Genomic DNA, 25151 nt, shown 5'->3' with positions numbered 1-25151 from the left:
CACCCTGAGGTTCTCCCTGCATTTAAAACACATGTAATTTATAAAATGTTAAAAATACATAAAACATATTTTTTGTCAATTCTTATATATTTTAAACATGTTATAAATTAAATGTGTTGTTAAACAGGGGAAGTATGTAAGGGTGAGAGCGATGGGACAAGGGGTGAAGGAATGAGAGTGGTGAGAAGGTGAAGTGCAGACATGAAAAGGGTTTGTAAATGAGGGGGGGGGGGAGAGAATGTGGGGTTAAGGATCCCAGGGGAGAGGGAGTGGGGGTAAGAGTCCCAGAGGGGGAGTAGGAGTCCCAGGGGGGAGGAAGAAGGGGGACGGTAAGAGTTCTAGGGAGCAAGAGCTGAAAGGTTCCAGGGGGAGGGAAGTGAGAAAGGAGGGTTAAGAATCCCAGGGGAGAGGAAGTATGAGGTTCTAAGGCTGTGGCCCCAGTACCTTCTACAGCGCACGCCAGCACCGCCCCCCCAATCAGACCGGGCCCAGTACGCCTTGGCACGCATTTAGCAGCCGCGCTCTACGACTAGTTTTTCTAAATACAACAAAATTGTAATTACAAGTTGCGACAGAAGGGTGGGCACGCCCCTGCCAGCGGTTCAGCCAATGAGGGCGAACCAGCCGCGTGAGGTCATGGCCACGCCCCTGGAAAACCCCAGCCACGCCCCCCGTCGCAAACTCCTCCATCTTCTCCCAGACCGTAGATCACGGTGAAGCGCTGTGCACGCGCCGCCCCCCGCCGAGCGCGCGTGCTACAGTGTACACTGGAACCGCGGCCTAAGAGTCCCAAGGGGAGGATGGAGTTAAGAATCCCAGGGGGTGAGGGTTAAGAGTCCCAGAGAGGAAGGGGAGCTGGGGGGGGTCTTAAGAGTCTCAGGGAGGGGGGGTTAGGAGCTAGTGAGGAGAGGTTGTGACCTTTCATGCTGCAGGCGCTGACTTCTCTCACTCTGTCTCACCCGGAGCTGCCAGACGCTTCTCCCCCATCCCTCCCTGCAGTGAGAAGCAGGGCCAAAAGGGAGGAGGGAGTGAGAACAGTATGTCAGTCTGCAGCTCCGTGAGAGACGCCACAGCGCAGCAAGTTCAAAGGTGCTCCTCTCACCCCATACCATGGTAATACTGCGATAACAACGCAGCTCCCATATCGGCACACTGTCTGATGTTATCGCGATATTACTATAATACCGGTATATTGCGCAACCCTAGTGGAAAGCTAAGGGGGGGAATCACTAAGCTCCCACTCAGGGCATTGCTGCCCGATCAGCGTTACATGCCATTCAAGTCCATGACTGACAGTGGAGGTACAATACCCTGCATGGGCTCGTTGTGTAACCTCACCGTAGTGGACAGAAACAAAAGAGGATATTAGACAAGTGGGAGAGGAGAACTGGATCCAGAGGCAGAGAAAAGAGAGGAGGATCAGGGGAGAATAAAGATTTTGTAAGAAGGATGGGCAACCAGGAGGAGGAAGGGGTCATAGGACACCAGTGAGTAGTGCAAGTTGAGAAACTGTAAGCAGAGACCTAGCACATGAAATCCTCTTTATTTGCATAGAACACGTGCACTAGTGGCGTCACCTTTTTTTTTTAAGCATGTCTGAGACCCAGTGGCAGCTCCTGGCAAATCACTGTTTCCTTGTGCCACCACTAGCAAATAATGATCACATTTCACGTTACGTCACAAACAACATCACTTATATTCTTCTATCATCCAGCATTACATGATTGTGACAGTGATGGGGTAACCAGGCCATCAATAAAGGTATTATGTCCGGCTGGTTACCTCTGAGCCATATTTGTGGGTTTAGAGTGTCAGCTCTTGGACCCATTGGCTGTACATGAAATATATGTGATTGTGCAACCATAAAGAATGTATGTGTGTTTTACCTTTCCAGGAGTGCCAACCAGTGGCGATTCTCAGGCTATGAGTTTTAAGGGGGTTTTTGCGGTAAAAGTGTTGTCGGATTGTGTCTAGGTAGACGGGGCCCAGAGTTGCTGGCTACCCCAAAAATGTATCCGGGAATCAAGTCAGATTCCCGGGGACATATAGGCACAGACTTCCGGTCCAAATCCTCCCTGGAAAACAGTTCCGTGACTCACCGCCAGGTTCCCTGCGTCAGCACAGACCAGAAAGGTAAAGGGGGCATAGGGATGTGAGGTGTCCCTGACACAGTCTAGAGGCCCCTAGGTCAAGGGGGATACTCATTTAATGCCCAGGTCACCCAGAACCGGTATAGGGGTTCTAAGGGCTACTCCAATCAACTACAAGACTGTGAGGGGACTTTTAAAAGTCCAGACCAAAGTTTATTGTATAGAGTGTGAGGGATATGGCTAGTAAGAAATAATGTGCAGCTTCTTATTCTATTTCCCATAACCAAAAGACTTTGGATATTTTTAAAGTGTTTATTTTATGGAACAGTGTGTTTTAAAACATATGCTTGTGCACAGTACTATGAGCTGGGACTTTCAGACAGTGCCACTGTGTCTACTCATACAGTGGGGATCAAAAGCCATAGAGGAATTCTGAGGTGTCAAAACCATTTGGACAGGAGGGAAGAAGTCAAGTACCCAAGTCCTCAGATCAGTGGACGCTCTTTGCACTTCCATTTGGGCCACCAGGCTGTCCGGAGCCAGTCTCCGTGGGTGGCATTGAGGGAACCAAGGGCCAGAGATGCCAAATTGCACATGCCCCTTGGTTCATTTAAATTTCCAGGTAACCCTGTTGTTTCTACCAGCTTGTCTCAGATTGGCTGGGGAGAAATTTCTCACGCTTCTGATAGGGGCAGTATTCTGTGAATGAAAGTCAGAGGTATTATAACCCCTTGCACCCATCAGATAGGAAGTTCTCCAAGGTGTTCTCCAAGGTCTCTCATAGTTCTCCAGTCCTCTAAGATTCTCAGATTCTAAATGTCCAGATTCAAGTCTCCAGCAAGAAAAGGGCCGCTTCAGCGAAAGCTGCCTGGAATATTTTCTGTCCTGGTTTTGCAACTGTTATCAGGGTGAGGATTCCCTGCAATTAGGAGAGGCTAGGTTGTTACCCCAATTCCCAAGTAAGTGTGTCTTTTTGCTGTAGTTTGTGTAACATGGTGTGTTTGTCTTTTCCTGTGAATAAATTTACAATTTATTTTATTAACTCGTTTTGCTCAATGCATGATCTTGGTAAAAGGTTTAAATTGCCTGGTCTCCCGTGACAAGGATGATGTAGTTTATTTTATATTTGTGATGTCATCGCAAGTCACCACAATATCTCTCTCCCTGAACTGAATTTTTACACGTGGATATAGGGGGCAGAAAGTGATTGTCAGTGTAACATCCAGCACTCTGCAGTGCAGTCCAGCAGTCATACTTGTCAATAGGAATGCACACAGGGGACCAACCCCCAAAGGAGAAACGTTCAGACCTATAACTAGCTACAGGAACCTTTCAAAGTCCAATCTCTCAACCCTGCTCAACTAGAAACACCCTGCTAAATCTATTCTCTCTCCGATGGCAATTCTTACCACCCTCGTCCTCTTCTTCCTCATCCTCTTCCTTTTAATCTACCAAGCCTACCGCTTATCCCACGAGCACAGTCTGTAGGTGATACTGAGTCTCAACGGCACTTCAGAGATCAGACCTTTAGACAAAAGCTTGCTCCTGGTCCGCCTTACACTTAAGATCTTATACAAAACATAAAGAAAAACAGCGCAAAAAAACCTCCTAGTGTAGTATATTAAAAGATAATATTTTATAACAAAGGTGAGTATTGCATGTACATCAAGATAAAAAATACACAGCATGACATGTTAGGGACATGTTACCACTCGGTGGGACAGCAACACAGGAACACTGTGTGCAGGCTTGGGTTTCCTTCCTCTGGTAGCAGGGACCCAGGATCGAAGAGACCAGCTCGAAATCGAAGTTCCTTCCTTTACAATGGGGATGCCACTGCCGTCGGTTCAGAGGAGGTGATTCTCCTAGCCGGTTCCGGGTTAATCCGCGTGTGCGTGTGACGTCATCAAGTGGCGTCTCTCTACTGTCCGCGTCGCGCCGGATAGTGAAGCAACCAGCGAATCTCCCAAACACAACTGCTCAATAGGGAAATGCCTCAATGGGTAAAAGAGATAAAGGAACGCGCCCTCTCCTACGCGTTTCTTTATCTCTTTTACCCATTGAGGCATTTCCCTATTGAGCAGTTGTGTTTGGGACATTCGCTGGTTGCTTCACTATCCGGCGCGACGCAGACAGAGAGACGCCACTTGATGACGTCACACGCACACGCGGATTAACCCGGAACGGCTAGGAGAATCACCTCCTCTGAACCGACGGAAGTGGCATCCCCATTGTAAAGGAAGGAACTTCGATTTCGAGCTGGTCTCTTCGATCCTGGGTCCCTGCTACCAGAGGAAGGAAACCCAAGCCTGCACACCGTGTTCCTGTGTTGCTGTCCCGCCGAGTGGTAACATGTCCCTAACATGTCATGCTGTGTATTTTTTATCTTGATGTACATGCAATACTCACCTTTGTTATAAAATATTATCTTTTAATATACTACACTAGGAGGTTTTTTTGCGCTGTTTTTCTTTTCGTTTTGTACTACTTTGGACTGCTGAACCATCTCACAAGAACAGCGGCACAAACCTCATCCTAATCAGGTTGTTTTATTTCCCATAAGGGTCACACTATCACAAATCACTATTAATACCATTTATGAGCGCAGATTGCACTTTTGTATCACTTAAGATCTTACAATCGAAATAGTGACAGGTAAACCGAGGTGAGTCCCTTCCAGGTTGGCTCCATGTTTATAGTGATTAGTACTATAGGTGTTGAATAGTTATACTTAACTTCTTTGTAACTAGAGAAGCCTGCAATGCAAAAGAATGTGAAAGAGTTAATACAGATCCATGCTGCTTTGGTCAATGTGAGTTAGAGAAGAGAAAGTTCTGGCTGCCATATTACCCTCATCCTTGATTCTACACAGATTATGAAGGTCAATAGAGAGATAACTGCAAAGACGCAAGAGGAGCCCTCTGCTGCTATCCTGATCGTCTACCTAGACCGGGCACAGGACCTCCCTGTAAGTACATCATAGGTCATTCAAATATATGCACAATTTGCACCTGATCCGTGATGGCAACCTGAAAATGGAAGGTTTTTAAGATTTAGGAAGTGGCAGCCAATGCAGATGAGCACTACAGTAGTTGGGTGACCATACATAGAATAGGTCCTTCTATAGAATGGTCACCCAGCTGGTTAATTGTTGCACTAGTCCTGTTGATCGGAAGATCCCCCTGACTAAAAGATGTGTACTGCACAGACATGTTTACGTTGACTGACGTTGAGCTGTCCCTTTACCTGCTTAATATAGATATATAATATTACGTGAACTTTATTTAACTTTTTTAATATCAGAATAGGAACGAAAGTCATACAGAAGAAAAAAGGGCGAGTCCTATGAAAGCTTCAAGGAGACATGCATTTAAAGATGTAAAGGTTCATTTAAAGGTGCACTTTTTAATTTTTGAGAATATTTCTGCACCATAATATACAGAAGGTGTCTGTTTTGTCCTCTAGTTTTTAATCTGCTCACCAATTTCTAAGCTCAATGTTGTATTTAAAAAAGAAGAAAAACAGTGAGCCCAGGACGGAAGTTGACATGGCTGCTAAACTCCTCCTGTTTTGTGACACCGCTAAACAGCATAAGACTGTTTCTGTGATGAGTTTCTCTGAGGTCTGCATGGATAATAGCTCTGTGATGCCTGCTATGGTTGAGCAAATGAGAATAAACAGCAGAGGTTGCCGTGAGAAAACCTTACTGCAGGCATTGCGCCTTTTCATTTAAATCAAATTAAAAAACGCTCGTAAAAATGACGTTGACAATCTGATGTAAAAGGAATCACATTGAGCTCATTTTCAAGATTTTGGTCATATTTTGGGGGAACTTCACAGTTAAAGAAAATATGATCACAAAACAAACTAACACATTGACAGATTTCCAACTCCAAGTATTTCAGTGATATTACTTTACATACAGAGGATATACAAACTCCATAGTCTATTATAACTGAGACTCATACAGTCAGATCGGATCAAGCAGTTTAGAAATGTGGCATGATGTATTGTTTTTGTCCCATCAGTTAAAGAAAGTAATAAAGGAACCAAACCCCATGGTGCAGCTGTCCATACAAGACATCACCAAGGAGAGCAAGGTAAATAACCTGAGAGGGGAAGGCGTGAGACAAGGAGGGGGAGAAGGGCCTCTGGCTGTACAGGGACCATGTGTTCTATCTGCATGAGAAGGAGGAGCACACAACAGCTTGCTGTATTGGGGGCAAAGCAGGTTCAGGGGGGAGGGGGCAGGACGTGTAGGTAGGGGACAGGAATGTTGTTCATGGAGAGGAGAGAGACCGTCCCATATTACAGGCCGGCAAAAATGTAAACTTAATAATGCAATTGCTATCCGATTAGCACCCTCTCTATCCACCTTTAAGACCCATCCTACACCTCTTTAACAAATCGTATGGGTAGCTGCATGGCTGAAACTATTTACGCCTCATACATCGACCATGGCCTCTTGCAGACACACTTCCCATAACACACTCCTACTGTCTCTGTACGTTCTTCCTACTTACCACTTAGATTGTAAGCTCTTCGGGACAGGGACTCCTTTTCCGAAATGTCACTTTTATGTCTGAAGTGCTTATTCCCATTATGTGTTATATTATATCACGTGTAATACTGCTGTGATATATACATAGATGGCGCTATATAAATAAATACATGCATCCATATATATAATCCACTTCTTTAGGAAAAAATCAATCACCCTTAGAGTGAACGTCCTGTGGAAAATGATTACGTTTTTATGTATTAATTAATAAGACGTAGTTGTGTAAGGCTGAGTCCGAGGTTGCACGTGGGTCGGAACGCCTGGCGGCACGTGCACCAGTAAAAGCCGCGATCTGATGGGACGCGAGGGGGAACGCGGCCATGACCGGGGGGGGCAGCAATGACGGGGGGCGCTACCATTGGTTGCTAATCTAGCTCACATTTTATTAAATATTTAGCACACAGATACTTAATTTGGCGACATATCCAAATTTGCACACAAATCCAGTAACTAAAAAATGGTCTGATCAATATTGTGAAATGTGCCTGTGAAACACTTTGCTGATATTTGCTCGGAAACTGCATTGATGCACTGTAATGAATAAGCCCCACAATGTCACTAGGTTGGTTTGGTCCTGTATGGACTGTTTGTGCAGAACTAAAGGGGAAAGTGGCCTCTAACCCATCCAATCAACTAACAAAGTAATGGTATAGACATGTTAATCCATTAAGGAAATGTTTCCTTTTTTGGCACCCCGAAATGAAGTGTGCCATTTTGGGTATGTTTTTTTTCCTAAAGCCAGACGGTCATTAGCTACCTCAAATAGCAATTTTTCCTCAAGGTAATACTTTTATGATGTAGTGTCTCAATATAATTCGTCATCGTCCTAAAACCCTTGAATATTCCTACAATAGTTAAGTAATAATCCCAGAAGACCAGGGCATTCCTGGCCAATAATGCCCTGGCTGGAAGAGTTGAAGGCCTTAGGCGAAGCCGAGGGTCTTTAACCCAGCCAGGGCATTATTGGCCAGTAATGCCCTGTTCTGAGGGGGTTATTACTATTATAGGCTAAATGTAGGCTTATTTTTTTACATTTTTCATAAGAAAGATAGACACTTTTGTAGTCATATTGATTTTTTTTCAGCATGATTGTCTACATACACTTTTGCTTTTACTGCACGTATTTGTTAAAATCTATATACACAAACACACTCTGCAGCCCCCCTCCTCCTCTACACCCACAAAACACACTCTAGAGCCCTCCTCCACCCTCTACACTCACAAAACAGACACAGAAGACACACACACACTTCAGCCCCCCCTCTAAACCCACAAACACCCCCTGCTTTTCTCCTCTGGTGCTCACGCCCCCTCCTCCCTACTTTGATGCGGCGTCAAATGATGCCGCTGGGTCATGTGACGTCACATGACCCGCATCGACATTTGACGTGTGTGACGTCACATGACCCTGGGCGTCATTTGCCACCGCGTTGCCATGGACACGAGTCCTGACGCTGGCAGAGTCAAGGTAAGTTTAGAGTCGCAGAGACCTCACGCAATCCCCCGGCATTTAATTTAAATGCCTTGGGGAAGAGTGCGGGCCTCCGCAATGCTGCGCCCCCCCCCCGGAAAAATATTGCGCCCCGCACTTGGCACACCGCTGCTCTACACCCACTGAAGACACACACACTGCAGGCCCCCTCTACAAACTCAAAACACACTGCAGACAGACACACCCATACACCACAACAAAACAGACTGCTGCCCCCTCTACACCCACAAACACACACTAGCAGCCCCCCTCTACACCCACAAACACACTGCAGCCGCCTGTAAACCTACACACTGCAGACACACACCAACAAAAACTCTGCAGCCCTCCTCCACCCACAAAAAAACACAGTTCAGACACACACACACAACAACAACAAAGCAGACTCTGCTGCCCCCCTCTGCACCCACAAAATACACACCAACAGAACACACACTGCAGACACACACACTAATAAAACACTCTGCTGGCCCCCTTTACACACACACACACACACACACACACACACACACACACACACACACACACACACACACACACACACACACACACACACACACACACACACACACACACACACACACACACGCGCACACCTTTCTCCTCACTCCTGTGCGGAACTCTCTAGACGCAGGGTGGGGTAGGAGTCAGTGCCTTGCTGCTGCCTCCTGTCCAATCACCTCCCCTGACTGAGAGCTGCTCCCACTCTGTGGGGATGAGAACTGAAAGCTGATTGGCTGAAAAACGTGTCAGGGTGCGAGCAGGGATTTCAATAATGCCCGGAATTGAACAGCTTTAGCCTATAATTATGCTTCACAATCTGCAGTTGTCTCCATACATTTGTCAGTATTCACTACTCCAATTTACTGCATACATCATACTGACTTTTTTTCCTGTGTATTTAAGTAAATTAATAGGTACTAAAAGTACTTCCTTCAGTCAGGACTGGTCCAAGGGTTTTGGCAAATGTACAATGTTTGTGCACGCTGTGTTAGTTATAATTCCTAGTTGGGGTCTGACGGACCTTCTAGGGATTAGAAGTACGGTTATTTCCTAGCTACTTGCTGCTGGCAAGGAAAGGTTTGTCAGTGTGTCTGGCACCTTGGATTGTTTGTCGAGCGTGACCATTTGCTACATTGTGAAAATTATTATTATTATAGTTTATTTGTGAAGCACCAACATATTCCGCAGTGCGGCACAATGGGGAACAGAGTGATGTATATTACATAAACAGTTACATACAAGTGAGGACAGATATGCACAAACAGATACAAATAGGTGATGGGGCCCCTGCTCGTGAGAGCTTATAGCAGAGGTGGGCAACCTATTTTTCAATGTAGCCACGGGTGTGGCGAATGAGAAGTGAAATCGCCACACCATGTAAAAATTGAGACATTAGGTCAATCGAACATTTAAAACCACACGCACTGTTTGTCTGCTTCACTCACCTCAGCACTATCACCTGCTGCCGCTTCACTCACCTCAGCACTATCACCTGCCGCTTCACTCACCTCAGCACTATCACCTGCTGCCGCTTCACTCACCACAGCACTATCACCTTCTGCTGCGTCACTCAAAAGTGTATGTACAGAGCTCCTAGGCATTGTGGAATCAGGTTGTCTTCTTCTTTTCATTTGTGTTATTTTGGAGTGAAACTGTGGGGGATTGTGTGTTTTGTAGAGGTTTAAAGGTTGTTTTTGGGGTTTTAAAAACCGTTTTTGGTTTTTCACCCAGGGACTGCAGTGGTTTTTCAACCCAGCACAAGCTGCACTTTGGCTGGCTGGAAACTGTAGCTTTCAACCCCTCTCCCCTCCCCAAACACTGGTTGTTTTACTGGTTGTTTTACTTCTAATTTCACTTTTTTTTTTTCTTAAGCCTGATTCCTCCTTTCTCACCTGCAATTAAAGGCTCTGTGTCTTTTCTTTAAAGACTTATAAATTGTGTGGCTTATTGCAACAGAGAGAGAGTAATAAGGGGAAAAAAGAGGAAACTACAGCAGGGTTTAAAAGCTGTCTTTTTCCCCCCTCCCTTGGCAGAGAGGTTAATTGGTTCTTAAAAGGACAGTTCCTCTTTGCACCTTTCTCTCTAAACATTACCTCCTCCCCTGACTAAAAGGCTTAATATTATCATGCCTAAAGGAGGTAGGAGTAGTGTGGCAACGGGGACCACACCCGGATACAGGACACCAAAAACTGTGGCCCCTAGGAGCAACACTCTTAGTCACAGCCCTAGGCCTGGTCCTTCCAGTGCCCTGGCCACGCCTCCCCCAGCGCCTGTTAGCAGCGTGGCCCCTGCAGCCCAAGTTCAAACATGGGCACAAATAACAGCTGCAGGCGTCGAACCCTGCGACAACAATGCTGGGGCCACGCCCGGTATGAGCAGGAAGCTTGGGGTGAGATGCCCAATGTCACCTGGCCTGAACATGGAGATTTATGTAAGGGCTGTGGCAGACGTTGTGGGTCCCTCTGCTGTGGTGGCGGCCAGCAATATGTATGGGAGGGGCATTTTCTTCCTCCGTACGCTGGCTGCCACCCACACCCTGGTGCAGAAAGGCATCAATGTAGGGGGGATCTACATCCCTATAGAACCCATGGAGGGGTTAGGCACAAAGGTCATCCTTTCAAATGTGCCCCCCTTCATCCCAGACAGCCTCTTGCGGCCGCACCTGCAAACCCTGGGAGACATTAAGTCTCCTATAACAAAATTGCCTTTGGGCTGCAGGGATAGTGCGCTGAGGCATGTGCTCTCATTTAGGCGGCAGGTACAACTGCTGCTGCCGGGGAGCACAGAATCTGTGGAGGGTTCCTTTAGGGTGCCCTACGAGGGCATTCAATATATTTTTTTCTATGGCACGGAGGGGGTTAGGTGTTATCTGTGCAAGGAGCTGGGGCACACTCGTAGGAGTTGCCCCAAAGGGAACAGGAATCCCACCTCAGCTCCTGCACCCGCCCCTCCCTCTGCCAAGACACCCGGTACCGTTGTGCCTACCACAGCGGGGCCCTCGAGAGCCCAGGTCCCCCCTGGGACCGTAGGAGATGTCGCTGCCCCATCTCGGGCGGTGGCATCTGCACCTCTCCCAAAAGAACAGAGGGAGAAGGTAAAGCCCTCGAGGGCCCAGGTCCCCCCTGGGACCGCAGAAGATGTCGCTGCCCCATCTCGGGCGGTGACATCTGAACCTCTCCCTAAAGATCAGAGGGAGAAGGTTAAAGCCACCCCACAACAGTCACCCTCTGTTGTCGCTGTCCCCCCCCAAGAACACCTTACTCCCATTGTAAGCACCGTACAGGGTGCGAGGGAGCAAGAGGAAGCTCCTGCTGGGGAGGCAGCGGCACCCTCTCCTGGGGAATCAATCCCCAGGAAGAGCAAATTTAAAAATAAAAACAAGAGGGCGTTTGAGGAGGTCGAGGTGGGTGAACCGGATTACGTTCACCCGCGGATGTCTCCTAAAGGGAACGGAACATCAGTTCCGCACGAGGTGGCTCCATCCGGCCCACTGGTTGGGATTGACCAGTGTGAGCCGGATCTCATAAATGAACAGCCCCCCCCCCCCTCAAAGATCTGGAGGGCATGCAAGAGGAGGTACCCGACATCTCTGGGGTGGAAGGCCAAGGTGCTCAACAGCATGAGGCCTTACCCCTAGAAATAGATGTTGGGGAGCCTCCCAACGCCCCTCTGGGTTGGAGAGAATCCCCCGGAGACTTGTGTTTCGGTGAATTTACCCCACCGGACACAAAAAAGATACCTGTCTTCGGGAACCCGGGGGTCGACCAGGATCCCCTTCCGGTTGTACCGCCTTCGGATGACGCAACGAAGGAAAAAAAGCCCCGGTTTGCATCACCTGAGGAAGGAGATGGGCTAGGACTGACCCCCGTGGGTGGGGGTTTGGAGGGTGTTTTGGTGAGCACTTCCGATTACATCTGGGAGTTGTCTGACCTGAACCCTCTTAGTGCGGAGTTTTGGGCGGGCACTTTATTGGGAGTGAATGCTGGGATAGACCCTCCCTTTGAGGTCCTTGCTAATGAGTGCCCTCCCATGGTGGGTGAGTGCCCTCCCGCGGATGGTGAGGGCCCTCCCGCGGATGGTGAGGGCCCTCCCGCGGATGGTGAGGGCCCTCCCGCAGGTGATGCGAACACCCGTGGCATGTGTGCTTCTGTGGCCCCCAAGGACTCTCGGGAGACCACTGCCTCTGCCATGTCGCCACCAGCTGCCCCTGAACATCCTGACTCGGGGATGGAGGTGGAGAGCACAGTGGACCCCCTCGTGGAAACACCGAGGAGGGGATCCAATCTAAGGCTGAGAGAGGCCCCCGCAGAGAAGGACGGGGGTCTTGAATTCTCCAGCCAAGAGGAGCCTGAGGAGTTGAGGCTCAGTGTGGAGTCCTCTGGCACCATGGAGTCGGTGGACTCCTCGATCCCCGTTATCCCTGCCCGGGAGCTAGATAGTTTCCTGGATGCTACCCTATGTAGACACGGACATACGAAGGTGCAGTTGGCCCTTGAGAGGTGGAAGGATGTTTCGGTCATTCTCCACTCTCTCAGAGTATATATCAAGGCTAACCACAAGGCCAAACTTTCCGGGACTATTGAACATGTTCGGGTCCTAAAGTTTAACAAAGTGTTGCGAGAGCACGTAAGGGCTTCTCAGGGTATAGTACCCTGAGCGCCTATGGGAAGCAAGACTCTTGATTACCAATGGCTTTGAGCATCTGTACGCTAAACGTAAATGGATGTAAGGACGGGTTTCGCAGGTTCCAGGTACTCTCCTTTTTACAAAAGGGAAAGTATTCTGTGAGTTTCCTGCAGGAAACCCATACCACACCAGAGGCTGAAGCCAGCTGGCATCTGGAGTGGCGAGGCAAGGTCTTTTTCAGCCACCTCACTTCGACATCTTGTGGGGTGGTGACCCTGTTCTCTGAATCCTTTCAACCGGAGCTGCTGTTTGCCAAAACTGTTGTTCCAGGTCGTCTGTTGCATCTCAGGGTCCGGCACGAGGACTACACGTTTAATTTCTTGAACGTGTATGCTCCTGCCACCGGACCCCTGAGAAGGCAGTTCTTTGTCAGATTGTCCGAATACCTGGAGACAGTCGACGCGGACGAACACGTGGTGCTCGGGGGTGATTTTAACTGCACCCTCGAGGCTCTGAGGGACCGGAATGGTCCGGAGCCACACCCAGGTTCTACGTCGGCCTTGCGGGAGGTCATCACCCGCTACTCCTTGGTAGACGTCTGGCGAGAACAACATCCCGGGGTATCCACTGAGTTCATCTATGTTAGAGTGTTTAGAGGTGGACGGATATCCTGGTCCCGGATCAATAGGCTGTACATATCACCTTTTGTGTTTGGTCGGGGAGTACGTCAGGGGTGTCCCCTGTCTGGGCAACTATACGCGCTGGCCATCGAGCCCTTCCTCTGCCTAGTGAGGAGGAGGCTCACCGGGCTGGTGCTGCGAGAGCCCAGCATGCGGGTAGTCCTGTCGGCTTATGCCGATGACGTGCTCCTCGTGGCCCAGGACCTAGATGATCTGGAGCGGGCACAAGCGTGCCAAGAGGTCTACACCGCGGCCTCTTCTGCTCGGATCAACTGGTCCAAGTGCTCCGGCATTTTGGTGGGTCCCTTACAGCTGGACTCTTTGCCCCCCGCGTTTCGTAAAATCTCGTGGGGGAGCGATACTCTCAAATATCTGGGAGTCTACCTGTCTGCTGCGGAGGACCCAGCCCCAGAAAACTTCAGTGAACTTGACGAACGAGTCATTGCTCATCTGGGGTCATGGGTGTATCTGTCGAGAATGCTTTCCCTTAGGGGAAGAACCCTGGTGATCAACCAGCTGGTGGCCAGTCAGCTTTGGCACTGGCTGATAGCCATGGGTCCGCCCCCCGAATTTATCAACAAGATCCAGAGGAGATTGATGGATTTTCTCTGGATGGGGAAGCATTGGGTCTCTGTGGGGGTTGCGTGCCTTCCTTTGGAGGAGGGTGGACAGGGAGTGGTGTGTGTCCGCTCCCAGTTACACACTTTCTGCCTCCAATACCTGCAGAGATACCTATTCTCGGATCCGTCTCCGCAGTGGTGCCAGCTGGCGACCAGTTTTTTTCGCCAGCTGCGCAGTATGAGGTATGACCGGCAACTGTTTATCATCAGGCCCGAGGGTTTAGGAAGAAACCTCTCGGAGCTGCCGGCATACTACCGGGACTTATTAAAGGCCTGGAAACTGGTCTCGGCGACCAGGAAGGAACAGGCGGTGGGGGTTGATTTCCTCGCCGAGCCCCTGCTGTATAATCCGGCAGTGGGGGCTCGGATGTTGGATTCACCCTCTATTTGCCGCCGGCTAATCCTGGCGCAAGTGACCAGAATCGGGGATCTCCTGGACTATGAGCGGCGAGACTGGGTAAGCGCAGAGGTGCTTGCGCCCCGTATGGGTATGCTTACTGCCCGTGTCCCTCGTCGTTTGATCCGGGAGATTAAAGATGCAATCCACCCCGACTCACGCACCTTCATCGAGGGGGTTTTGCAGATCGGAGAGCATTGTCAACCTATCAACTTCAGCTCTCCGGTTCTTTGCGTGGAACCCAAACCACGGCAACCCCCTCGGCCTCCTATCTCCCCCAACCTCAGCAGGTTGGGGGATATGTCCCCGGCATGTTTCCGCGGCATGCCGAGGAAAGTCCTGTATTCTCTGGTGCTCCATATAGTGCACTACCTCGCCCTTGTCACCCGCCCAGATACCATCTGGAGGTGGGTATTTCTTGGGAACGAGGGCGAGAGACCCCGGTGGAGAGAGCTCTATTCAGCTTTGGTTCCCCGCCCCGCCGGGGATTTGAGTTGGAGGGTCCTCCACGGTGCACTGAGCACAGGAGAGTACTTGGCACACTTCACGGACTCCCCCGCCACCTGTCCCTTCTGTGGCGAGCGGGAGTCCGTATTCCACATTTATCTGAGCTGCGCCAGACTGCAGCCCCTCTTATCCACCTTGAGGAGCCTTCTTCTGCAGTTCTGGCTGTTTTTTTTCCCCTCGTCTTTTTATTTTTGGGTGCCCAGTGTCTCGAGACAATAATGGCAGATAAGAGAAGACGCCTCTTATCTGCCATTTGCGGTCGCACGCCGGGTTGCTGGAGCAGAGGCCACTCAACACACCGCCGGTCATTGACCGCCCTCACGACGGACGAGTCGTTCGAGGGTTGGCGGTGCTACACACCGGGACATCCATCACGGGCACGGCATCTACAGCTGGTCAAGGGTGAGTCTCATAACATGTTATTATAGTGCTCTTGGGGAGCCACATCATTACTAGAGACCCTGGCGCCCTGTCAGCTTTGCCTTATGCCTACAACTCATATTTGGAAGAGATATTTCTCCAGCAACTTTTATACATTTCTGAGCACCTATATTGGTGCATCCCTGCACCTATGTTTTTCTCGAGACAATAAGCCTAGGGATCTCCTAGTCAACCTGCTCCTGGCAGTGGCTAAGGTAGCCATTTACAAGACCAGGAAGCAGTGTTTGGAGAGGGGGGTCCCAACGAACATCGTGGCAGTATTCCGGGCGCTGGTGCACTCCCGTATTCGGGCAGAGTTCACGTACGCCGAGTTCGCTGGGACGGTTTCGGAGTTTGCCTCCTAGTAGGCGTTAGGCGGGGTGCTCTGCTCGGTATCCCCCATCATGGGTTCTTTTGAGTTAACCCTTCTTTTTTAAGTGCATTTTTTACAGTGCACTTGTTGGTTCCCTTTATATATTTGTTTGACTGGTTTTTCTTTATTCTACTTGGCAACAAGTAGAATTGCTGTTTAACTAAATTGGCCAATCAGTATTAAACCAGATCAAAATAGGCTGCTTCACTCACCTCAGCACTATCACCTGGAGTTGGATGTTAGAGGTATGGCGAGTAGGGTTCCTTGAAAAGGTGAATTATCAGTGAGTTTTTAAATGTCTGAAAGCTGGGTGAGAGTCTGATGTTGCATGGTAGGGAATTCCAGGGAAAATACTAATGCAGTCTGTTTATAAAACTAGGAGAGGGAACTCGTGTGTTTAGGTGGCACTGTTCTGTCTGATCATTGTTGGGCCCAATTGCCCAGTTAGATGTAATACTAGTTTTCTTGGGTTTAGTGGAAGTTTACGTCTCCACGTATCTTGGTGTTACTCCTTTGTGTCTCTTTGTTGACTGCCGTCAGGAGGTTGTTTCCTCCTTGGACAGAATGAAGAACAGTCTCTTTTGTCCTTGTAAATCCCTTTGTGAAATGTCTCTGCGACTGTCTCTTTTTTGACATGCGAGAGGACAGTCTTTTTGCCACTGTGGCTTCACCTGCAGGGCGCAATCTTTTGCGGCTATGCCAGCTGGCTGCCTTGTCGCTTGATACTCTGTGGAGAGGAATGGCTATACGTCTCAGCTGTGTCATTGCTCTCAAGGGAACTGTCTGATTGTTTCTTTTCTTTTGGGAGATCCTTTTGTCGGTCACCTTCGGGAGGTTACTTTCTTCCTTCGGTGGAGTCGACTCGTTATCCTTGGTTGTCTTAACCACTAAGCATCCTAGGCCATTGTCACATCCCCCTGATGTGAGGATGTTCTTGTCGATCTCAGGGGTATGACCTTCTCTTCTCTTCACTTGGCCCTCCTGTCACTTGGAGATGGCCAAGACATGGTTCAGAGAGGGATGTGTCCACATTCTGTTATCACCGTTCTGCGGGCGTCAACATAGTCTTGTCCGTGCCCTTTGTCAGTGCACGCGTTGCCCACTATCACCCATCCTAAGTCAAGTCTTTGGGCGTATGGTGCATTGTGGGGTCCGTTACGCTGTTTACGGACTTTATTTACCCTCAAGATGTCCCTACCGAGCAGCAGCAAGATCTTGGCGCCTTGTTCTACCGGTGGGATGTAGTTGGCTATTCCTCTGAGGTGCGGGTGATGGCGTGCCATGTCTGGTGTGGGAATCTCGTCCCTGTTTGTGGCCATGTGGTTGCACTCGATGAGTGTGGGGAGAGCTATCTTCACGCTGTTATCCACTGAACGTATGACGTAACCGCTTGCTCTTCTCCCTGTTGTCTCAGTTGACCCTGCACAGGTTCTGAGGGTGTAGGGTGAGGCATTGTCCTGTGAGTTGAATAAGTTAACTCCGTCTTCGCCAATGATCTGTTGCTTTGATCGTCGAGGATTGCATACATCCGAATAGCCTTCTCAGGTTGTCCCTGGGGGTGCACTGCGACAAGGCATATTTTGGAGCAGGACATTTTGTCACTTCCTTTTCCGCAAAACTTGGTGCGCTGAGACATGACAGATGTTGGCTGTCCTTCTCCTTCCTCCCTGCCATGCTCCGCTATGGAGGCTGGGTTGTTGAGTTGGTGGGGTGACAGCGCCTCTGGATGTAAAGATGTTACGTGCTTGTCACTTTTGCACACTGCACATATGATTTCTTCTTTACAGTCTCTGGCTAGGTGAGTCGTGGAACCGCAGCACCTGAAGCAAACTCTGAATTTTCTGAGTAACCTCTTGCGTTCCTCTAAGGACTTCATCCTGAACCCAAAGCACCTGTTAAGTGAGTGTGGCTTCTTGTGTATGGGACATTCCCTGTTTGGGTCCCTTGGTTCCTCGTCTCCGGCGACCGAGTGATCGGGAGTAGTTTGGATCGTGGGCCGAGATGGGTGTTTGAGTGTTACCGTTTCTCGCCACTGGTCTCTTATTCCTCAGGCTGCTTGCACTGTGTGTGGTTTGCGCACCCAAGATGAAACTGGGATCGTTCCTTGTCCTTGCCGCTTCACGGATGAAGCTCAAGAAGAATGAGAATGGGGGGAAGGCGACTTGCTTCTCCCTTTTGTATTTGGAGCCTTGTGAAATCCATCTTTCTTGAAGGTTGTAGGGTAGCTTTTCCAAGATGGGTCTCACTCCGCGAGCTGAGTCTAGGACGTTGAGACCTGTTAAGGAATGGTCTTTTCTTGCAAACTCCAGCTCTTGCAGCAGGTCCCCGAGCTCTCGTAACTTCGAGTAGTCTTTAGTTGTGATCCTGGGAAAGCTGTCGACTCTTTTGAAGAGCGAATCTTCGACTGCTTCGGGGCTGCCGTAGCACTCTTCTAGCCTTTCCCATACTAGGTCAAGACCTACTTGGGGGTGGTTCGCATTTGCTGCACCAAGTCTCCTTGCGTGTTCCATGGATTCTTTTCCCAGCCATTTGGCTAACAGCCTGAGTTCTTCCCTAACTGAGATGTCCAGGCTCTTGACTGCGTCCTTGAACGCGAACTTCCACATACAGTAGTTTTCGGGACGGTCGTCAAAGTTGGTTAGTCCTGTTTGCACCAGGTCACGCCGGATCATGTACTTGGCCAGGTCTGTCAGGCCTGAGACATCGGCGTGTTGGTCGCATTCTGAGGTAGTTGCTGGGAGGGTCCGTGCGGTCACCTCTTTCTTGGCGTGGACGTGTGATGACTGCCGGTCAGTGTGAGGGACTGTACTTTCCCGTGTGGGTGTACCTGGATTGCGAGCCTGTTGTAGTGCATCCGTGTGCGCGCTGGCATGTGGATCACTGTTGCGGCTGTGGCTATCCCAGGTAGCGTGTACCCTTAAAGGAACGGCGTCTTCTCCACGTGAACCTAGCAAGTCTTCGGTGTCTGTGGTATCGCTCCCGTCGTGTTGAGATGGTGCGCTGGTGTTTACACTTACACTGAAGAGGCTCCTTACGTAGTCTTCAGTGCGTTGGGCTGGATCCTCTGAGGCTATCCGTCTGTACGGTTGCTCCCCGCCGTCCTGTCTCGCGGCTGCTTCTAGGACTTCAGCTTGGGCTATGGAGGCAGCGGCTTCCTTCTCTTGATTTAGGGCCTCTAGTTCCGCATCAAATTCGGCTTTCCTCCGCGCGGCGGCAGCGGCGGTAGCAGTGGCGGCAGACGAGTGTCTAGATGTGCTAGAGCGATGTGACGCGGTCTCCAAGAGGAGCTCTTTTCTCTCGCTTTGGGCGTCCGTGATGGCGGTCTACATGATACCATCACGTTCTAGGTCAATCACCTTTTGCAGGTTGCGTTCTCGCAGGCTATCTTCCGTGTTAGTTCTTGTTAGATAGGTGAAATATGCCTGTGACAGTGCTTGGTAGCGCGAGTGATCTATCTTCAATTGAGTTATTGCCTGCTCGAGCTGTTGTACATAGTTACCAGCGCCGGCGACATTGCATATCCCAAGTGTGGTTGTTTCCCAGGCCAACTCTAATTTAGCGTGGTGCGCTTCAATGTCAGTCTCATATTTTTCGCGTACCTTTTGTGTCAGTGTGACTGTCCGTTTAGGCCTTGCATCTGCGTGCGCCTGTTGCAGATGCGCAGCGGTCTCTGTGTCTGAGTGGTCACTCTCCTGCGTGATGTCTGGTGAGGCTCTGAGTTCTGCCATGCTGTAGGTGTGTGTAAGCCTTTAGCCAGTGCGTGGCATGCGGTCTTTTACCTGCGTCAGCGGTGGGCGACTGTCTCAGATGATGCCGAGCGGTGTCCTGCAGCGTTCAGCGTAGGGGTAGCTGTACTCACAGGTGTCTGGTGGCTCTGACCCGTGTCCTGGCGAGCGTCCTCTGGCGTGGCCCTTGGTGGCGCTGGCCGTGGGGACGTGCGCAGGGTAAGGCCGAGTCCATAGCAGGGGAGGCCGCGCTGAGCCGTGCGGACGCTCCGCGCTGAGCCCCTGCATTCTCCATGAGGATGTCTTTAGAGGGAGCTCATGCAAGCGTCCGCAGGCGTGCTGAGGCGCTGGATTTTTCAGCCGACAGCCAAGCTGTTTTTCAGAGCGCTGTCAGCTGAAAACATCCAATCAGCGCGGAGCAGTGTCAACGTCACGGCGCCGTGATGTTGACGTCAATGCGTCGCGGGTGATTGGCCCAGCGACGTCACTGCCCCGCCTCCCTCAGTCTCCCCCCACCTCCCGATCGCGCCCGCTGGCTCGCCTGCATGGGCATGAAATCGCGCATATTTCAGCAGGCTCGCCTCAGCGTCAGCTCGCCTCAGCCCTGCTACCCCCTATATGGCCCCAGCCTAAGGTGAGATGGTAATCCCTCACTATAGAGCTGTGCAGTGGGTGAACTCAGACAGAGAAAGGCAATCAAGTCCTGTGTAAGATGCACTGTCTGTCTGCAAAGCTGCTGCCTTGTGTGCAAGGTTGTTTGCTGGCTGTGTGCAGTGTAAGCTGATAGCTGTACTGCTGCAGGCTGTGTGCAGTGCAAGCTGATTGTTGTTAGTAAGGCTGCTGCTTGTCAGTCTGCAGAGACTGCTCTGTGTTAGCATAAAGTCTTTGAGTAGCAGCTCCTGTGTATCTCCAAGACACACGGTCTCCTTTTCACTATTCTGAGGCCAGAGTCATGTGTGGTATGAATAGCCCAGATAGGTTCAACTCGTTCCTTTTACAAGCACAACAAGTTTTGTCTTTCTTCACTTTATTGGGAAAAGCATGGATTTACAAAGGCACTTGTGGATGATGGTGTTGTGGGAGAATGTCTCTATGGTGAGTGCGCTTGATAGTGGGGAAAGGTGAAAAGGATGAGGCCTTGCCAGTAGAGAGTAAACAGAAAACATACTCACTCAGCCAGTGTTAAATGTAAAAGGAAGCAGTGAGGGAATTCTGGGTAACAGGATAGCCTGGGGACAGACCATCTGTGAACAAGGCAGAGGGGGAGAGAGCAGACTAGCCCATTCTGAGAGAAAGGCTGAGGTTGCTATAGCAACTCACTGGCCATGTCTGAGTAAACAACATGTGTATCAAAAATGTTGCCTTTTCACATGCAGCAAGCTGCTGAGACAGGGGAAATAACAGGCAGCTTAAACTAGGGAGATGAATCCCATACGCTGCAAAAGGAGACAATATGGAATCCTGTTCCATGACAGCCCAGATTGGCACAATCACAACTTAATGAATAGCCCCCTATATCTCTCTCTTCCTGTATCTACCTGTATATGGTGAGTACATCTATCTCTTTTTCTATACACATCTTGTTCCCCTCTTTTTCTTTTCCATATGGTCAGTAAACTTCTCTCGTCTCCAGATGATGAATAGCGGTTTTACTATGCTCACTCCCATTTTTTTCCCCCACATTGTTTTTTTTCTCCATTCCCCTTCCTTACGCCTCTCCCTCTGTCTGTCTGAATACGACACACTCCAGGGTTTCTGTACATACTGCGGTGGGGTGCAGCATAGAGCAGCTGTTGAATTCCAATGTAGTCCGCAGCTGCTTTGCCCGTTGACAGCTCAGTAAATGTATACAGACGTCTTCTCTCTCTTCCCACAGACTGTATACAATACTAGCTCCCCTGTTTGGGAGGAGCCGTTCCGCTTCTTCCTGCGAGATCCCAGCCTGCAAGACCTAGATATCCAGGTGAGATGGGTTACGAGGCGAGCAATATTGACTCTTTTCGTCTCTCCCTCTGTATACTGTGCTGGGTGAGCGGGACTCCTGGTTTCCTCATACAGAATTCTGTCCCCTCTCATAGGTGAAAGATGATGACCGCCAGCACTCTTTGGGCTCTCTGTCCCTCCCGCTGGGCCGCCTCCTGTCTGCTGACCACCTGATATTAGACCAGTGGTTTCAGCTGGAGAAATCCGGATCCAGCAGCCGAATCTACATGAAACTCGTCATGCGGGTAACAGTGTTAACACCTCCCAACAGACACCTGCAGAGGATTGTACCATTAAACACCTCCGAATGAGAGACCAGCAATGTTATGCCCTCCTCAGCTTGAAATCTGCAGAGCATCGAACCATTTTGCCATGCAACAAACTTGCACCATTAATTACCAGCCCACGCCAGAGACCAACCCCATTAATCACTTCCCTTAATTGTGCAACACAGTTAATGCACCTTCTGACAAAGACTTCTAGAGCAGTGCACTACTAGTCTATCAGAGGCCATCCGAGCACCCCAGAATGTGTTCCTCTCCCACCAGACGTGCAGGGCATTACACTATTGACACTTTAATAAACACCGAAATGTATAAAGTTACACAAAGTCCCTCAAGCATTTTGAGAGAGGGTTATGTGATCGCTGTTATGGTGCTTTATCATGATTCCTCTCCCAGATGCCCCATGGCAGGCTTTTGTGCCTGGAAGAAGGCAGTCAAAATGTTAACTTGCCTACATCTGGTACTAGCAAGACATCACTTTTCTGCCAAGGATCTGAGAGCTTTCCATTTTCCTATTACCCACAGATTCTGTATCTGGACCCCACTTGCCCGATTGGGACCCCGGATCCAGAGAGCCCCATGGTTGAGGAAACTACAGTCGGATCCAGTGTGGACATGCCACCCAAGCCCAAGAGAACCAGCCCTACTGAGAAGTTTGCTAGTGAGGTAACCCTGGAGATTTAATCATATGGATAATTTTGCAGGTAGTGGCATCCGTCAGGAGAGTTCTTAATACATTCGTGTGAATGTATATAAGTTGTACATAAAATTTCAAGAACGGACTCTTAAAATAGACTTGTGGGATCTCCTGAAAGAGGGAACTAGTGAAGTCACCCAGACGAAGGGACACGTGAGGTCCCCCGAATTCTTGATGGTCCATTAAGAGATATCACTGCCTGCAAAATAATCCATAACTAATACTCCCCTACCAACTACACTACTGAAGAGTAACATACATTATGTTTATTGACATTGTATTGTTTCGGGGGGGGGGGAGGGGGGAACATGCATGTTACATGATCCGAAAGACCCCCATTGTTTTTATGTACAGTGTTTTTGTCACAATGTATAGGGCCAAAAGGACACCAAAACGAGATGTGTCTGTACATTGTCCTAGTACCACATAGTCTGTTTATCCATGCGCTTGTGATTTTAATTGTACTCTCGAAGTTCAAATGTGACCATAAGTCAAGCTCCAAGATGGTGTTCTCTCTGTTATATAAACATTTAGAGAATCACATGGGCCATGGTTCTTTTACACTCTACCTGATGACATGGGAATGGTCATATGGAGAAATAGGCATTACTTTGCTCATATTTTCTTAGTGGGTTGCATCACGTTTTGCTCTTCATGCCCTTATTTTTTCCTTCATGTTTTCTGTGTTACGTTAAACCGGAGAGGCATATAAACTTCTCTGGCTAACTCTGGAAGAGGCACACGTCAATAATAATGTAAATTTATTGTCCGCGTTTTAGTCCCCAGTTTGACCTTTCTCAAGACTGAGATCAATGTGAACTCAGCCCTGTTATATACTCTGTACGCCGTTTGTGTCAACGCAGAGAAAAGTATGTTTTGATGCGCTGCTCCATTTTATGGAGCACAGTGCGTGGTGTTGGAACCGTTTCTTACATCTGGTGCAGTACATCACGGCTCTGCTGGTGGATTATTGACATAATGAGAGAAGAACGGCACAGAGAGATGCAGAATGTGATGCATCTCATTATAATAAGTGCACCATGTAATCCTCCTACTGACACTGCTAAAGTCACAAGCTGGGCCAGACGGGGTAATATCAGAGCAACGTATTTTGATAAATTGACGCGGGATGAAAATGCTCCAGTTTTTCTCCAAAATTACCTTTGTAGACAGACCCCTATATCTACAAGTGTTTGCTTTGTTCGACATCCTGTGTGTATAGTGACACTGTATCTCTGCAGAGCGTGCTCCGTGTGTTCCTGCTGGAGGCAGAGAACCTGATTGCTAAAGATAACTTCCTTGGTGGGATGATGAAAGGGAAGTCAGACCCTTACACCGTGATACGAGCTGGAGGCAAAAGCATGCACAGCAGAGTGGTGAAGGAAAACCTGAACCCACGTTGGGAGCAGGCCTTTGAGGTATAACACATAAACCTATGTAATCACAAGCACTCACAACATAAGTCACACAGATTTATAAACTGCACTTGTATGCACACTGAGCTTGGAGGATTCACATATAAACAGATACATACATCCTCTCGGAAAGCAGAGTACCAGTAACACATACACATGTCTGTGAATTCCAACCCAACTTTGATGCCAAAAGGTTTCCATACAGATAAATTATCGTATATATAATATACTGACATAAACAGGTGACGCATACATAGCATACACAACTTTTTTATTTTCACTTTATCGCGTGATAAATATACAAGTCATGTATGTCACAGGCAGAGGCTCATATCACTGTAGGTAATCTCAGAACAGCATGTCTTATCCCCAGGTTTTGGTCACTGATGTTCCAGGACAAGACATTGAGTTTAAAGTTTTTGATAAGGATCTGGACAAGGATGATTTCTTGGGAAGGTCAGTATCTGCTTAACCTCCGGCCTGCTGACACTTGTTAGGATTTATCCTTAGGCTCTGTAATTCTGCTAATGCGTAACTCAAGCCTCTGCTGCTTGGAAGTCGTCCATGATCCAAAATGCTGTGAAGCTACAGATGGAGTATTATTCATTTGGCGGCAAGGAACCTGAAGCTGACCGTAGCCCGATCGCGGCTTCCCCATGCCCAAAAACTCAGTAGCCTAATTTCCCATAAGGATTACCACAGCGGGGGTCAATGCTTTTGAATGGGACTCCTGCTGCGTTAATCCTACCGGGCTGCACCAGTCTGGGAGAGCTGAGCAGAGAGAAGAGGTCCTTCTTTTTGCACAGCTCTTATAGGCGATTGTGCTGGTTTTATATTTAGGATTTAAGCATGTGATCTCCGGAGCTGCATCCCCCCGCCTCCTCTCTACCCACAACACCACACACAGGAATGGGCAATAGCCCTATTAGCCAAATATTGTTAATAACACTTTTACCCATTCAAATATACAGTACCGCACATTACAATAAAATGCAAATGACAATACAAATCAAAACAAACACAAGCCATTTAATCCATTGATAGCCACATTGGCAACCACTGGGCACCCCCTCTACCCCCAACAACCCACCCCACACACAGTAATGGGCAATAGTTCTATTAGCCAAATATGGATAAGAACGCTTTTGCGCATTTGTGTTGCATAAAAAAAAGTAACACAAAGTAAATAAAATACTGTACATATTACAATACAATAAAAACAAACACTAGCCAATAAATCCATTGATTGTCACTGTGGTACTCAACAGGGCACTGTAC

At 48.9% G+C, this 25151-nt stretch overlaps 1 protein-coding gene across 2 annotated transcripts in view; it reads left to right on the top strand.

Annotated features, from left to right (window-relative positions):
• Positions 1-25151, top strand: part of LOC142489844 (extended synaptotagmin-1-like) — an 85123-nt gene that overhangs the window by 32603 nt on the left and 27369 nt on the right. The window contains exons 13-20 of one of the 2 annotated variants that reach the window (XM_075591343.1): positions 4963-5058; positions 5394-5486; positions 6119-6190; positions 21371-21457; positions 21573-21722; positions 22287-22427; positions 23700-23876; positions 24247-24329. In XM_075591343.1, coding sequence (XP_075447458.1) covers positions 4963-5058; positions 5394-5486; positions 6119-6190; positions 21371-21457; positions 21573-21722; positions 22287-22427; positions 23700-23876; positions 24247-24329 — 899 coding nt within the window. The remainder of the gene's footprint in view (positions 1-4962; positions 5059-5393; positions 5487-6118; positions 6191-21370; positions 21458-21572; positions 21723-22286; positions 22428-23699; positions 23877-24246; positions 24330-25151) is intronic. The other variant, XM_075591344.1, reaches the window with a different exon arrangement.

The sequence above is a fragment of the Ascaphus truei genome, chromosome 3 (genome assembly GCF_040206685.1).
Source record: "Ascaphus truei isolate aAscTru1 chromosome 3, aAscTru1.hap1, whole genome shotgun sequence".
Lineage (NCBI taxonomy): Eukaryota > Metazoa > Chordata > Amphibia > Anura > Ascaphidae > Ascaphus > Ascaphus truei.
The sequence above is the reverse complement of the archived record's forward strand: the minus strand, read 5'-3'. Positions and strand labels throughout refer to the sequence as shown.